Source organism: Cimex lectularius, unplaced genomic scaffold (assembly GCF_000648675.2).
Source record: "Cimex lectularius strain Harlan isolate CLEC.00 unplaced genomic scaffold, Clec_2.1 scaffold17, whole genome shotgun sequence".
Taxonomy (NCBI): domain Eukaryota; kingdom Metazoa; phylum Arthropoda; class Insecta; order Hemiptera; family Cimicidae; genus Cimex; species Cimex lectularius.
Window position 1 is genome coordinate 2,975,470 of NW_019392640.1, and position 16,222 is coordinate 2,991,691.

A 16,222-nucleotide genomic window follows, 5' to 3' on the forward strand; every position below is an offset into this window, starting at 1 on the left:
TTGATCTCATTGGTGAAAATAACAGTCTCTAAAAATGAATCAGGCTTACTTAAATGCTCTTTAGCAAACTGAAAGTGCTTTCCTCTTGCTTATTTCTTATTGCTTATTTTGTAGGACTTATTTGTGGGAGTACATGTAGAGATGTAGATGTAGATGTAATTTTTCAGGTATGGCTTTAAGAGCTATTGTATCATCCCCCATTCTCAGTCTAAAGCACATCGGTGAGTCCTATTTCACCAAGAAATTTGATTAATAGGCCCAGTTTCAGTGGTTGAAGCTCTTCTATGGTCACATTATACATCCCAAAGCATTTCCTCCTGCGGGCAAATGTAGCTCCGCAGTTTGTTAGAAAATGTGTTGGTGTCTCTTCTGCCTCCTTGCAGAATCTGCATGTGCCATCTTGGATTGTTCCAATTTTCTTTAAATGACCATTTAATCTGCAGTGTCCTGTTAGGATTTGCAGTCTGTTCCTGCTTCCTTTGACACATTTTGTGATTTCTTTCTTACCAAAATTGGTTAGAAGATTCTTGGATTGTCTATGTCCAATGAGTGAATTCCATTGTTCCTTCATTTTCTTTTTGTCCTTCTGTCTGAGATATTCATTAATACTGTGGATTCCTATGCCACAGAAGGGTACGGGTCGTATCAGCGGTGTAGCAGCCCCTTTTCTTGCAAGGGTGTCCACTTTCTCGTTGCCTTCTACTCCCATGTGTCCTGAGACCCAGCAGAGGCTGACTATTCTGCATACCTAATATGTTTAATTTGGTTTTGCAGTTCAGCACCATCCTTGAACTAATGGTACTTGAGCTTAGTGATTTGATGGCTGCTTGGCTATGTGACATGATTGCTATATTCTTGTTTTTGTACCCTTTACTTAGATTGAATTGGGTACATCTTTCAATTGCATGAATCTCAGCTTGGAAGATACTGGTGTGTTTTCCCATGGGTTCTGAGTATTTGGTTCCGGGTCCAAATACTCCTGCCCCCGTACCTTCTTGTGTTCTAGATCCATATGTGTACCAGAGGATGGTGCCATTTTTAAAGGAGTTATTTCCCTTTCTTTCCCATTCTTTTTTGGTACCCAGATATATTCAGAATTTTTGGTTAAATTCAAACCGTGTCGTCTCTTGGAGCCATGAGTGACGGATGGTCTTTCCATAGTTTGTTGCTATCTCTTCATTTCAGTTTTATTCCTGTTGGAGGTTTCTCTTTGATAAAGTTGATGATGGTTTTCTGTGCTGTCCTTTCTACCAAATGATGTAAAGGGATTAGTCCTAGTATTTTTTCCATGCTAATTGTAGGACATGTTCTCATTGTTCCCGTTATGCAGATGCATACAAGTCTGTATTTTTGTGAGTTCTTTCTTTTTGGTTATTTGTTATACTTTATACCAGTGCTGTCGTTCTTATATAGCTGTCTAACAGCTTTTCAAGGATCTTTAATAGAAAGGATGATTGGTCTGTAGGATTTAGGTGATGTAGGGTCTCTTTCCTCCACTTTTGGTATAAAAACCACCCTTGCCCCACGCCATGTCTGTGGTATGTAACTTAGTGCTCAACTACTTCTATATAATCGCAGCAATGTTGGAGTAATTATATCCATTCCTTTTTGTAGCAGGATGGGAAAAATCCCATCCGTTCTTGGTGCTTTGTACGGGCTGAAAGTGTTAATCACTCAGAGGATTTTCTTCTCTGTGATTATTTCAGCTGCTTTCTTCCAATTTTCTTTATGGGGATTATCTGCTCTCACATTTTCTGGGGAGATGTCGTAGTTACTACCTGGAAAATGTGTACTTAGAAGGAGCATTACTTTTTGTCTTCTGTGTACTTGCCTTCTGCACTTCTTAAGGCAGTGTTTATGTCTAGTGCCTTGTGCAGTCTAGCTGCTGTGGATACTGTGGAGATTTCTCCTCAGAATTTGTGAAAGTTCTCTCTTTTCGCCCTGCGGATGGCATGGTTATATGAAGTAAGTAACGTAAAATAAATTCTTCCCAGTTACTTTTTTGTCTAGCCTTGTTAAACGCTTTCCTGATTTCTTTCCTTAATTTGCCCAGTTCTGCATTCCACCAAGGTGGTTCTTGTCTACTTTTTGGTACCTTAACAGGGCAGCTTGATTCATATGCATCAATTATATTCCCTGTAAGTTCGCTAACTGAAAGTTCCAATTCATTGCAGGTCTTCAGCACTCTCTTCACTGTTGCATGGTTTAAACTATGTGTTACCATCTCAGTGAACCTTGCCCAATTTGTGTTTCGGGGGTTTCTGAACGGTGTAGGGTCTGTCCTATCTGATTCGATGTCGAACCTTATTATTCTGTGGTCCGACATCGACTCTTCACTTGAAACCCTCCAATTTTTTATCACTTTATGTAGGGCTTGATCCTATATTAAGTATATCTAATTTTTCCTTCACCAAAAATTCTATGAGTGCCTCACCTCTTTTGTTGTTGTTGGTACTTCCCCAAATTTGATGATGTGCATTGGCATCACATCCCACCAGCAAGGGGCGATTCTTCTTGCTGCAGTAGCTGGCTAGCCTTCGTAGCTCATCAGGGGGAGGGTGGTCCTGTTCTCCTGGGAAGTATGCCGATGCTACTACTGCTTCTTGTCTCTTCCCATCGATTGGTATCTCTACCTTGATGGGAACTAAGTCTCCAGTCATGAATTCTGAAAGACAGAAATAATTAGTGTTTTTCCTAATCAGTATACATGCACAGGGATTTTCCTGTCTGTAATCCCATACAGTCTTACCGTCTTTGCAGGACAAACCTCTAATTTGTCCTTTCCACTGCCAGGGTTCCTGGATGAGAATTGTCCATAGATGTTGCGCAGTGAACATCCTAGCTATTACTGCCGAGGCAGCCTTAGCGTGGTGGATGTTCACCTGGGCCATTCTCATTTCCTCCATGTAGGGTTATTCTTTTGGGGGAGGAGGAGGTGTCTCCTCTCCCAATAGCTCCTCCTCAGTGAGCACTCTTGGCTCCATCTGTAGAGGAGGAGGGGTCTGGGTCTCCAGGATGACCTGGTCAACCTCCATCTCAGCAGTATTTTCGGAGGTAATCTCCGTGGGTGGAGGCGTCGCTGTAGGGGCCTGCTCCGTTTTAATGGATGGGGGGTGATTGGGGTGGAGATGTGAGATTTCTCTCATTTTGTAGCCTCCTCCCCCTCCATTTTTCAGGCCCCTCACAGGGATCCTCCCAAAACAAAAATTGAGGGTATGTCCTCTTGAAATTATCGTTTCTGCCGAGATATCGCTGATGCCCAGGATCATGACAATCCCAGGCCCCTCCACTTTCATTGAGTGAACTTTCCACTCCTCAGCGCAGATCCCATCGTTCTGCGCTTTGACCAGTGCTAGGGTTCTTTGTTCTTCTCCTGTTTTTTTTGTCCTAGGGAGGAACACCACTATCGAGTGAGGTTTGGTAACATCCTCCCCTACCCTCACTGTCAGTTTCTTTTGTTCACTTAGCACCAGTTTAGGGGCTATTTCCTGCAGCCATTGTACAGTTTTGCCATCTTGAATACAGTCTATGATCATCATACCCGGCCTGAAGTGTATGCCTTCAAACTGTATTTTGGCTTCCCATCCTTTTAAGATTTCTTCAATGAGGGTTTCCTCCAGATGGGTCAGCTCTTCTGTTCTTAGGGTTACCAGAGGGTATTCCTCCGGTAGCAAAGCCACTCTTATGATCTTTGCTGCTCCGGCGTAGCTTACGCTTGGAGCAGCCTCCCTGGCTCTAAACTGCGCCTGGGATGGCTTTGCTTTCTTGTCTTTTCTTAGTTCCTTGGGGGTAAGAGATTGCTCTCTTGCCCTCTTGCTGGATGATTGTACCTCTAGTTTCTCTTTTTGGATTTTAGCCTTCCTTTCGTCGGCCAATCTCCTTGCTTCTTCGGGTGTTTTCCCCGATTTTATTCCTCTCAGGTACCATTTGGTCATAGCACCGCTAAGACCTTTCCTGCCTGGTTCTCCTAGCTTTGGCATTTCGGCGAAAACTTTTTTCTTTCCTTTTGGTTTCCCAAGAGGGGGGTCTATATTTTCTAGTGTCGCTACTTGAAGGTGTTGAACCCTTCGTTTATGTGGTGTTGAATTACCCACGTAGCGGCTGGTGTTTGTCTTTAGGAGGGAAAGGTGGTCTCTCCTTTGTTTCCAAGGACTGAGTGTCCATCTGGGGGTTGATGTATTTGGAGCAGTGAGATCCTGCTCTAGGTTTAGTTTTTTGTTTACTGTACTCATTTGATTCCCACGAGTAGCTAGGGAACTATAAGGTCTGCTCCATCAGAGCCCTGCATGATGGAGTAAGGCTAATTACTCTCTGATGTCGCCCAGTGTCAGAGAGGCTCTGTTCAAGACAGCCACATTAATCCGGCTGCCAGTGAATCACTCGGCACGGAACGCATGACACCTTTGATTGCGGCGGATGCTGTTTTCTGTCAAGCCCAAGACTATTGTTAGGGGGGTGATAGGATGGTGGGAGAGGGGTTGGTGGTAGGATTTTGTTTAGTGAGGAGTGGTTGGGAAAGCAAGTACCTCACTTAGGGATAGGACACCAGAGCTTCTTTAGCCTTTTCGACCGTACCATGCCATGGGGATCAATATGAATCCCCTTGTCAGGACGGTAACAAACGTTTCCCAAGGTTCACTACTTGGAAGTGGGGTTGGTCTTTGAACCCCTACATGCATGCCTTGTATTTTAATAGTGCTTCATATTGTTTGGGGCATAACTGAAATATAATCCTGATACAGAATACCTGAAATTTCGGGGGCACCTGTCGATGGGTTGGTGGTCACTTCTTTGAGAACCTCATGCCTTGTGGATGGTGTTTAATTTTTCTGGCCAGCTTAAATGTGGTCTATTTTCAGCATTACCAAGATCATCTTCAGGGCTCAAAGTGTTTGTTTTCGGTGTAGATATGTCATTGGTGAGTGTTGTGTAGAGTGTGCCCACACGATCTCTAAATAATCATTAATTATTTAGATTTAGATCACTAAATATCACACATTATAAAGATCCTTACTCTGGGAGGTGATGTAATGAATAGTCAAGGGTCATTATTACTGTATTATACATTTGCCAAGCTTTTGGCTCTATATTTGGTCTTCCTCAGGACACTACAACAACATAAAAATGAAAATTTTACAATTTCTTCTATAATCTGATTATATAACGCTTAATGTAAATATTATCTTTGTATTATAAAATCAAATCATAGTTGTAAGATTGTATAATTTTCATTTTTATGTCATTGCAGTGCCCTGAGGAAGGCCGAAAGCTTGGCATATGTATAGTACAGTGTTGTAATTAATTCAAGGACCACATACCTAATAAATTCTCAATTCCTTCAATGATTACAATGGATGTAGGTTTATCTGTGTTGCTATTGCATTTTTCTCTTTGACAGAAAATAATTATGGTCAAAGTGACTGTACAAGTGTCTCTAGTATCAACAGATAATATGCTGTGCATTACTTTGAATAGAATAGAATAAAATTGTTTTATAGTGTTCACAAGTTCATTGTACAAATGTCACAAAATAAATATACGATTCATTACTTTATGTTTTCTACATCCTCCTTGAATTCATCTTTGTGATATTTATACACACATATTTGTGGGTTTTCTAATAATAACTTTCTTATAATGATTAAGAATTCATTAGTTGGTAACAATTTTATCTTATTGGGAAGTGTATTGTATGTCACAATTGCTGTTTTTTTTTTCTTTGTTGTACAGAAAGGGATTACTAAATTATTATAATATCTAGTATTTATCTTGGTTGTTTCAAAGCAAGTCTCAATAATATGGCTTTCCTCAATATACTTTAAACTGGAGTAAATGTACAGAGCAGGTATGATCAACACTTTCAGCTCCTTGGCTAAAAGTTTACTACTATCCTTTGATTTTTTTCTTAAAGATTATTCTGAAGCCTTATTTGCATTTTTAGTATTTTTTCTGCATAGGTTTCACCTCCCCAAAATCTTATGCCATAATTTACAATTCCTTGAAATAGTGATAAATATACAGTTCGTAGTATATAGATATCAGCAGCATTTCTTAATTTTAAACTCACTCACTACCTTCCTGAAAGACCAAAACAGTGACTATTGTTTGTCCAAAATGGTCATACAAAGTAAAGTAGAATTTTTTTATTTTATTTTTTTATTCTACATGTTTTTTTAAAATTAATTCATGTAATTGAACACAATTGTTTCCAGTAATTTGACTTAATTATGTATAAGTGAATTTATGGCAAAATGTAAGTTTATAAATGTGTGGTGATTAGTGACCGTTAGTCGATGATTATTCAGAAATCGTGAGATGTGGTCTGGTGTGATGTAGGTTTCAGAAAAACATTTTCTTTATCATGCCAACGTTTTGATCTTTATTTAGATCATCTTCAGGACCTGGGATTTACAAACATTGTTTAAATTTAACAAATACATGTAGGATGTGGAAAAAAGTGAATTTATACAATGTAAAATATAGTTTTTATATTCAATCAAAGTATTTCTACTCCCTCAAAGTGTTTGTTTTCTGTGTAATTGCGCCATTCTTGTATGTCATGTTGCTCACTGGCACTCTCAACACGAATGCATTTGTTAAATTTAAACAATGTTTGTAAATCCCAGGCCCTGAAGATGATCTTAATAAAGATCGGAATGTTGGCACGATAAATAAAATGTTTTTCTGAAACTTACATCACACCAGACTGCATCTCACAATTTATGAATAGTAATTTTATAAGTTGTTTAGAATTAGAATTTTACAAATTAAAAAACACTATTTAACTGATCTTTTGGTTTTAACAAGATAACAAAGAGTGAAAAATGTATATGTAAACATTATAACTAATAGTTAAAACCACAATTTAAATTCAACAAATAAATATTTGTTAAATTGCAATTTTGTCCGTCATGAGTTTAATATCTGTTTTATTTACAAATTCTCTAAATATTGGGAAATTTTCCTTTCCAAGTTCTTTTTCTGGCATTGCCCATTTCTTCCCTTGGAGAATGTTTGTTCTGATCATAGAATCTAATACGGGACAGTCGTACAATATGTGGTCAATGTCCTGGACAGCCGGCCCATTTATGCATTTGTCAATTTCTTTCATTTTGAATCTGTGGAAATACTTCATATATGGGCCATGTCCTGACAAAATTGTAGTGAGACTGAGTGTAAATGGTAAAACATCTTTTATCACAGTTCTGGGTGGAATGGCAGGAAAGAATTTTTCAGTTTGTTGACCTTTTTCTAAAGCCTGCCATGTTTTATGCCACTAAAATCCATTGCTTTGAAATACCCAATTTCTTTCACATGAGTTTTCTGAACTCTATTGTAGCTTACTGTTAGAGACAAATAAGTAGGTGCTTCCTTTGTTGGACAGTTAGCCTCTTCGTTTTCCAGAATTCCATAATGAATTTTTTACTTTGTTGGTCTTTTTCTGAAACGTGCCATCTTTTATGCCACTAAAATCCATTGCTTTGAAATACCCAATTTCTTTCACATGAGTTTTTTGAACTCTATTGTAGCTTACTGTTAGAGACAAATAAGTAGGTGCTTCCTTTGCTGGACATTAGCCTCTTCGTTTTCCAGAATTCCATAATGAATTTTTTACTTTGTTGTCCTTTTTCTGAAGCCTGCCATCTTTTATGTCACTAAAACCCATTGCTTTGAAATACCCAATTTCTTTCACGTAATTTTTTGGAATAATTGAATTTTACTGTAAGAGTCAAATCAGTAGCCGCTTCCTTAGCTAGATAGTCAGCCTCTTCGTTTTCCAGAAGTCCAACGTGTGCTTTCATCCAACATAACTGGATCACCCCAGCATCCTAAGACAAATAGCACGTACGTGATTGTCTGTCATTATGGTAAATTTTAGATGTTCTTATTTTTTTTTACGCATGCAAATACTTCTGCACAAATCATCGCTGTCTAAATTGCTAGTTTTTGGCCTGTTTATTTGAACATAATTTATGTAATGTGAACTTTTCCACATATATATTTTTTTATCCTTATGATAAATTACATATGCAGCACCCAAGTGTTTCATTTTAATTGTTTGTTGGGGATTTTCATATCTTGGCTTTTCCCGCTGTAATGACAGCCAAGAGGGGAGAGTGATATCCAGTCCTCACGGAATCGTTCCACAGTGTTCATCTTCGCCAATAACTTAAAAATTGAACAGAAAACTTTAAAACTGGAAGTAGGAAAGAGTTCGAAAGCCGTAATTAGGCCGTAATAATTTAAAATAGTAATCTGCCTTAAATATTCTCACTAGCGGCGGCCCGTGAGAACTGGCATCCAGGAGGTTTCTAGAGCGTAGGGCAGGGGTCGGGGCTGTGCTATGCCGTTTTCGTGATCGCGAAGCGAAGCTTGGCCGAGAGAACGGAGAAGTCGAGCCGAGTCGAGGTGGTTGTGGTTGTGTCGAAGCCAAAATGGCGACAAGTGACGACGAGCCTATGCATCTTTACGAAGTGTTTCAGAATTGCTTCAACAAAATAGCCAACAAACAACCCGGTGAGTATTCGAGTCGAAAGACAACATTTTCAACCGTTGTAAACAAAAGCCACCTCGGTGAGCCCAGGGGCAGCCTCTGGCCCTGGCGAACATCCGTTTTCCCCGATCCCTCTTGTCTTTCTCCCTTTGACATTTAAAAACGACCGTTTTCAACGCCTAACCCACGCCCGGCCCCTTTTCCCGGCGAACGCATCGCTTCGTCGTTCAATTTCCCCAATTACGAATTGATGCCCTTGTTCGTCGAATCCGCTCCGACGAAAAACTCCGAGGTTACAAACTCCATGTTTATCCCCCTGAGATCTCGTTCCTGGTGTTGATTTCCACATTTTTCAATGTTTGGCTTCCCTCGACCGACGTCCGAACCGAATTTACATCTAAAGCTGAAATTCAGTTAATAAAAAATCATCTCCTCCCTGAAAATGTCGCCATGGGGCTTCTTTTGTTGTTGTTATTATTTTGTTTTTATCCTGGCTTTTCTCAACGAACTGTGCCTCCCATCTTTCCAACCCCTCGTTCAAAATGCTCACGACACCTGCTCCGTTGTACGATTTCAATTTTTAAATTTGGAACTTTTCTTCGTTGCTTAAGTACACTTGACACTTTAACAATCTAATCTGAAGTATCTAATATCTAACTCGAGCCGACAATTTTACCGGTTTTTAGCGATAAAAATGAGTTCCCTTTTGTATAGATAGATTTATTAATGAATAGCGTAAGTTGTAAAAAGTTTTTCATATTTTTTTACGTCCATTCTGAGTGATGTATAGTGCGTCAGTAATTGCTGTTGTGTATGCTAAAATAAGCCAAAGCTAAACTAATTTCTCCGTTCATCCAAGTGGTTTGACAAAAATTCAACCCTGTTTACTTAAATTGATAAAAATCATGTACTTGATCATAGACTGACTTGTTAACGCTCACTGTGCATCGGTATAAATTTTGGATTTGATCATAGCCTGAGTTCCCAGTTCTTGTAGTATGCTTGGAATATTGTTAACCGCGAATAATTTAGGCACTAAACCAACAAAAATTTTCTAAATTTATCTCATTTAATTAAATACCTTAAACCGTCCAAGTTTGCACTTTTGAAGAATAATTCCGAAGCAAACGTCTGTTTTCAGTTTCTTAAAATTATCTAGCTGATCATAGATTGACTTCGCAATGCTCATTATGCACCAATAATAAATAATAAATACCTAAACCGTCCAAGTTTGCTCTCTTGGGGAAGAATTCTGAAAGACCTGGCTTTTCAGTTTCTTAAAATAATGTAGCCCAATGTGCATCACTAATATTCTTCATCAAGACTTATTTAAGTATAAAACCGCAGGAAAGTGCAATTTGTCTAATTTCTGAGTTCTTCGATGTGGCTTGACAAAAATTCAACCCTGTTGCTTTAAATTTATAAAAATTCTAGAGTTGATCATAGCCTGACCTCTCAGTTCTTGTAGTACGCTAGGAATATTGTTTACTACGAATAATTTAGGCCCAAAACCAACAAAAATGTTCTATATTTATCTAATTTAATTACCTTAAACCGTCCATGTTTGCTCTCTTGGAGAATAGTTCTGAAGCAAACCTGTGTTTTCAATTTCTCATAATGCGTAGCTGATCATAAATTGACTCATCAGTGCTCACTGTGCATCACTAATATTGATAATCTAGAATTATTTAAGTATAAAACGGCAGAAAAGTTCAATTTATCTAATTTCTGTGTTCTTCGAAGTGGCTTGACAAAATCCAACCCTGTTTGTTTAAATTTATAAAATCATGTAGTTGATAATAGATTGACTCCTCAACGCTCAATGTGCACTAGTAATATTGTTTATAAAGATCAATTTAAGTATGAAACCTCAGAAAACCTAAATTTATCTTGTTTTATTAATTTCTGAGTTCTACCAAGTGGCTGTATTGACGAAAGTTAAGAAATAATCCTTTTCGTTTAAATTTATAAAAATCCTGCAGTTGATCATAGCCTGAGCTCCCAGTTCTTTGCAGTACGCTAGGAATATTGTTTACCATGAATAATTTAGGCACAAAACCAACAAAAACGTTCTAAATTTATCTCATTTTATTAAATACCTTAAACCGTCCAAGTTTGCTCTCTTGTAGAATAATTCCGAAGTAAACCTGTGTTTTGAATTTCTTAATAGCCGATTGACTCCTCAGCGTTCAATGTGCATCAGTAATATTGTTTATCAAAAATACTGCAGAAAAGTTCAATTTATCTAATTTCTGAGTGCTTCGAATTGGCTTCCCAAAAATTCAACGCTGTTTGTTCAAATTTAAAAAATCCTGGAGTTGATCATCATCGCCTGAGTACACAATTCCTGTAGAACCCTTGGATTATTGTTTACCACAAATAATTCACTTATAAAACCTGAAGAAAGTTCTAAATTTCCCTTATTTAACTAAATTACTTGATCAAATTTGCTCTCTTACACAGTAATTTTGAAGTACACCTGCATTTTTAATTTTTTGTAATCGTTGAGCTGATCATAGGTTGAAATATAAAACACCAGAAAACTGAAATCTTATTTTACTAATTGGTGCTTTATTTTAAGTGGCTCTGTTTACCAAAAATTCAGAAGCAACTCTGTTCGTTTAAATTTATAAAAACTATGGAGTTTATCATAGCGTGAGTTCCCAGTTCTTGTAATACTCTTGGAATATTGTTCATTGCGATGACTTGCAACGTGCAAAAATGTTCTAAATTTGTCTTGTTTTATTATAATATCTTTTGCGCACTTAGAGAAGAAATTTCGAAGTAAATCTGTTTCAATTTGTGTAATCATGAAGGTGGTAGTGGGTTGACTCCTCGGCGCTCAGGGGGGTAAAACACAGTAAAAATGTGCCAAATGTATCTAATTTCTGACTACTTTCGTTCAAGGGGTCATAAAGAAAAAACAATTTAGTATCACTTGAAACCCCAGTTTTCTGCATTGTTTATCACAAATAATTTATGTCATCAGAAATGTGCCAAATTCATCTAATTTGATTATCTTTTTAAAACATCCTAATTCTTGTCTGTAAGAATTGAGAAGCAGACCGGTTTGATTATATTTCTTAAAATCATTTCACAGTTCGTAGTAAAACTATTCAAATTTGTTAAAATCAAAGCTGTTCACACTTTTCAGCGGCTACAGTACGTCTGCAATATTATGCACGAATAATTAAAACAAAAACATGCCATATTATATATAATTAATTATTCACTTAAAAGAAAAATGTATATATGTTAATTAGTTTCATTTTCTCAGTGTGTAAACATTTTACCAATGGATTATCGTGATTGAAAATTGTTTAAAATATATTTCATGCGAGCTAACATATGTTGTACAATTGCATGTTATTACCAGGCTTATATTTAACCGAAGCCCTATTCAGCTTTCTTCTTTGAGCCCCGTGTTTAACTCCGATGTTTTCAAGTGTTTTGTGACGATTGCACCAATGGATATAAAACTGGTCTTTACGGATTTCAAAATAATTTTCGAACTACAAACGTAGAAATTAGTGTTAATCTTAAGCATCTAGAGCTAACGAGTATGATTTTGATTTTCCTTGTTTTTGTTTGTTTTCGTTATTGTATTTTACAGAAATGTACCAAACACATGAATTTGTTACATACGTGGGAAAATATTCAACAGACTTGCTTTCATTAAATAGTCCTCCCAATAGTTTAAATAATACTGGGAACTTCGTATTGAAAAAATGTCATATAAACATCTCTCTGGACGCCTTAAATAATCTTTGTCACGGATAATTTTGTACAAAACCGTAAAAAACCCAGCAAAATTTGTCGTGTTTCACTACTAAAATTTTGACCCAAAACGATCACAAATGTGTTAAATTTAAAATACCAATTAATTCCTACTATTCCATTGTTCTTTTATTCAAACATTCAAACGCAACACTGTTTATGTATTATTAAAATTTGGAGCTGATCATAGCTGACCCAGTTCTCACTGTACGCTTTAATTATTGTTTATCACGAATATTTCATGAAAACGGTCAAAAACCAGTTAAATTTGATCTTAATTAAGTAAATACCACATTTGTCCTACGGTGGCTCTATTGAAGCTAATCAGAAGCAATCCAACACACAATAAAAAAATAAAAAAAACCACAATAAATCGGAGCCTCAATCTATCTTATTTAATTGATTTCTGCATTCTTCCAAGACCCCTGACCCTGTTTGTTTAATTTTTTAAAAATCACGAAGTTGATCATGGCGTGAGTTAAGTACGCGTGGAATTTTGTTTACATCGAATAATTTATACATAAAACTTGCCGCATGTATAAACGATACATAAAACCTGCTAAATTCTTCTTAAGTTACCTTATATAATTAAAGGCATACACATCTATTATCATTTGCTCTCGACGAAAAATCCGATGTAAATCTGTGTTTCCAATTTCCTATAATCATGGAGTTGATTAGATTGACACCTCAGCGCTCTATGTATGTCAGCAGAATTTTTTATGAATAATAATTTAAGTATAAAAATTATCTTATTTAACTAATTTCAACGTTCTTTCAAGTGGTTTTTCACCCAGTTTGTTTAAATTTATAACAATCATGGAGTTGATCATAGCCTGTGTTCCCAGTTCGTATTGTACGTTTGGAATAATTTTTACCACGAATGATTTACTCATAAAACCTGGAAAAAAGTTCTAAATTTATCTCATTTAATCAAATGCCTTCAACCGACCGAGTCTGTTCTGTTGACAAAGAATTCCGACACGGAAACCCTGTGTTTTTCAACTTCTTAAAATCACGGAGCTGATCATAGTTTGACTCATAAAACTGCAGAAAAGTTAAATTTAATTAATTTACGAGCTATTCGAAGTGGCTCTCACCCTCTATGTTTCAATTTATAACGATCATAGCCAGAGTTCCCATTTCATGTCGTACACTTGGCAAATTGTTTCCCACGAATCATTTATACTATAAAACCTACAAAAATGTTATGAATTTATCCTAAACTTATCATAAACATATTATTAATATTTTTTTAACTATTCAATCATATTATCAGCTAATCACTTAAGATTCTAGTTAAGGTATTTATTTAATTGATAAATGTGATTGGCTGATAATATGATTTAATTTTTATAACAGGGAAATTATTATTTTTCTGTTGTTCGGTTATTTTTTTAATTATTGTCATTAAATATCTTTCTTTTTCCTTATGGTTTGCAATTAAGGAAACAATCCGTTGATCTTTTTTCCTCTCATTATTCTGGACATATTTGTTTTCCTAGTACAGTTTGAATAAGAATAAAAAGATCAATACTAAATAATCTTTCATTGCATAAAATGAATCAATAATCAAGGTCAGGTCTATACTTTTTCAGGTGCATTTTATCAATATTTGTACTTTATCAGTGATTTTTTTCCTCTAAAAGACTTGTTTGGAATTTTAAGTTCAGGTTTATTGTGGTTATTATCGTTGTATATGTTTAAAATGTGTCATCGCAGGGTTGTTTTTGTACAATCCATCGTTAAATAGGACCACATGTTTCGAACTGTAACTCTCTCATATATCCTATTACTTTAACGTTACCATTGCAACCGAAAAAAATGAATGGAAGAAAAAATAATCCATTTTTTACTTTATTCTGTTGTTTTTAGTTCAGGTTAGGCTAAACCGACGTCTATTAACTCCACAGCTATGTTGGAATCATTATTTATTCATACGGATTGAGCGCTCCCATTAATATTCTTTTATTGAAGCCGTTTTTCTCATTTTAAGAGGAAATAGTGTAGAACTTGATATTGAGTCAGGCTATTAACGTTATTTTTAAAGCATTATCTGTACCAAAAACACATGGCCATCTTCTGCCTCTCTCTCGCTGAGATAATTTTTTTCTTTGAAAGAGAAAGAGAGAGAGAGAGAGAGAGAGAGAGAGAGAGAGAGAGAGAGAGAGAGAGAGAGAGAGAGCGAGAGAGAGAGTGAGTGAGAGAGAGTGCGCAAAGTAATCTAGGTTTTCACTTGTTATGCTTGATTTTGCGTGTATGAATCAACAATTTAAAATAAGTAGTGTTTTCCCTGGATCACGTCACCAACATCTAAAAAAAATCTTTTTATTAAATGCGAAAATTCTGAAAAATAAAATGGGGATTTTTAATTAATTGTTGGGATTTTTTGAAACATGTCGGACCTTTTATGGGCCTGTTTCGCATAACTTTGCTCCCTTTTATTAATTACCGAGGTTTAATGTCAGGTTTCTAGGTTCCTCAGTAAAAATCGGAGAAAATCTAGCAAGCACTTCTGAGTGAATATATTAATATATCAAGGTATCAGTTTAACCAAAACACAAAGTTCCTAGACTTTCTTTTGAAAATTCTTGAGTACGAAGTTTCAAGCCCACCAGATGCTGATGAACAATACAATAATTGAATCTAAGTAAAAAGTAGTTAGTTGCGTCTATACTGCTAATTTCCTAATATTAACATATAAATAAAATATCCCTACTCAATAAACCTGTTTTTTTTTTCTTGTAGTTTTTAGATGAACTACCAGTTCAAAAAGAAAAAAATAATATTGAACACACAGACAGATGAACCCCCCTTATACACTGCGTATATAGATAGCAACATGTACAATTATTTTTACCGATGGTTCCTGAAATATCGTGAAATATATGTTTGCAAGGTCGTACGAACGTATCGATTTTATTAATTTTTTTGTAAATCATTATTTTTCTTGTCGCCAGATGCAACTCAGTCATTGCAGAAAAACGCTCTATATACCAAGTAAACAATCTCATTGAACATAAAGGAAAACCTGTATTTTCTTACAGATAAACGTAATCTTGCCTACGTATTAGGACTATTTTTTGTTAATAACCAAAAACAACTCAAATCAGCAAATATCCATATTATTCAATTTTTGTCCAAATACTTTGGAAACTTTTATATCAAGGCATATGACTGATTAAAAAAGACAGGACTTAATGTAGGTACACATAAACATATAGCATACACGCTTGCAAGCCACACACATCATACATAAGACACAGATAAAAACTCGTGTTTACAATTGGATTTTGTAAAAAAATGTTTGAACTTCGGGGATTCGAACCCACGATCTTCGGCTAGATACGCCGCTGCTCTACCACTTGAGCTAGCGTGACCTCGATCCACTCGGACACTAACTTCCCATCTGAACCCCACCTTTTGAATTTTCCCTCCTTTTTGCCATTTTTCATCCCGCTCGTGCCATCGACTTTTTTATCTTAACTAAAAACCTTAATTAATTGTAATATATTAATTGGTCAAGCGGACCACGAAATTAGTGGAATTAAAACGAATATCTCTCTGAGCTGAGACAATATGGCGACCTGACCAAATACATCCTTCTTGAGTAACCTCGAGTTGAGTGGTAGCGATGAAAGACCCTTCCGACAGTTGTTCTGGGAATGTTAACCACGCTGTTCACATTCGCTTGACTTCTTCAATCTTCCAACAATGAGAGGTGGGATGCTGGGGAGGGAATTGAGGAGTTGCCTGGACCCGATAATTAAGGCGGTGGATTTGGGCGGATTGAGGACTAGGGAATTTTTATGGGCCCATTCGTTGATGGAGTTTAGGTCTTTTTGGATCTTGAGAATGGCCGAGTGAGGATCGGAAGGGTGGAAGGATATGTACATTTGGGAGTCATCGGCTTATAGGTGATAGTTACAAGACTGGATGGAGTCGGGCAGG

The 16,222-nt window shown here is 36.5% G+C and overlaps 2 protein-coding genes across 7 annotated transcripts in view; one reads left to right on the forward strand and one right to left on the reverse strand.

Annotated features, from left to right (window-relative positions):
• Nucleotides 1–2,912: 2,912 nt before the first annotated feature.
• On the reverse strand, nucleotides 2,913–3,980 carry LOC106672165. The gene has a single exon (XM_014403362.1). The coding sequence runs from the start codon at nucleotides 3,978–3,980 to the stop codon at nucleotides 2,913–2,915; it is 1,068 nt and encodes a 355-aa protein (XP_014258848.1).
• Nucleotides 3,981–8,313: 4,333 nt separating this feature from the next.
• The window catches only part of LOC106672235 (protein daughterless), a 53,079-nt gene continuing 45,170 nt past the window's right edge, over nucleotides 8,314–16,222 (forward strand). For 3 of the 6 annotated variants that reach the window (XM_014403500.2, XM_014403502.2, XM_024229044.1), the window contains exon 1: nucleotides 8,316–8,517. In XM_014403500.2, the coding sequence (XP_014258986.1) occupies nucleotides 8,436–8,517 (82 nt within the window). In that variant the 5' untranslated portion in view covers nucleotides 8,316–8,435. Of the gene's footprint in view, nucleotides 8,518–16,222 lie in introns of all 6 variants that reach the window. The other 3 variants (XM_014403501.2, XM_014403503.2, XM_024229045.1) reach the window with 2 other exon arrangements.

Bases quoted from the DNA above. Each gene is read 5' to 3' on its own strand.
- LOC106672165 (XM_014403362.1), bottom strand. From the start codon at position 3,980: ATGCCAAAGCTAGGAGAACCAGGCAGGAAAGGTCTTAGCGGTGCTATG.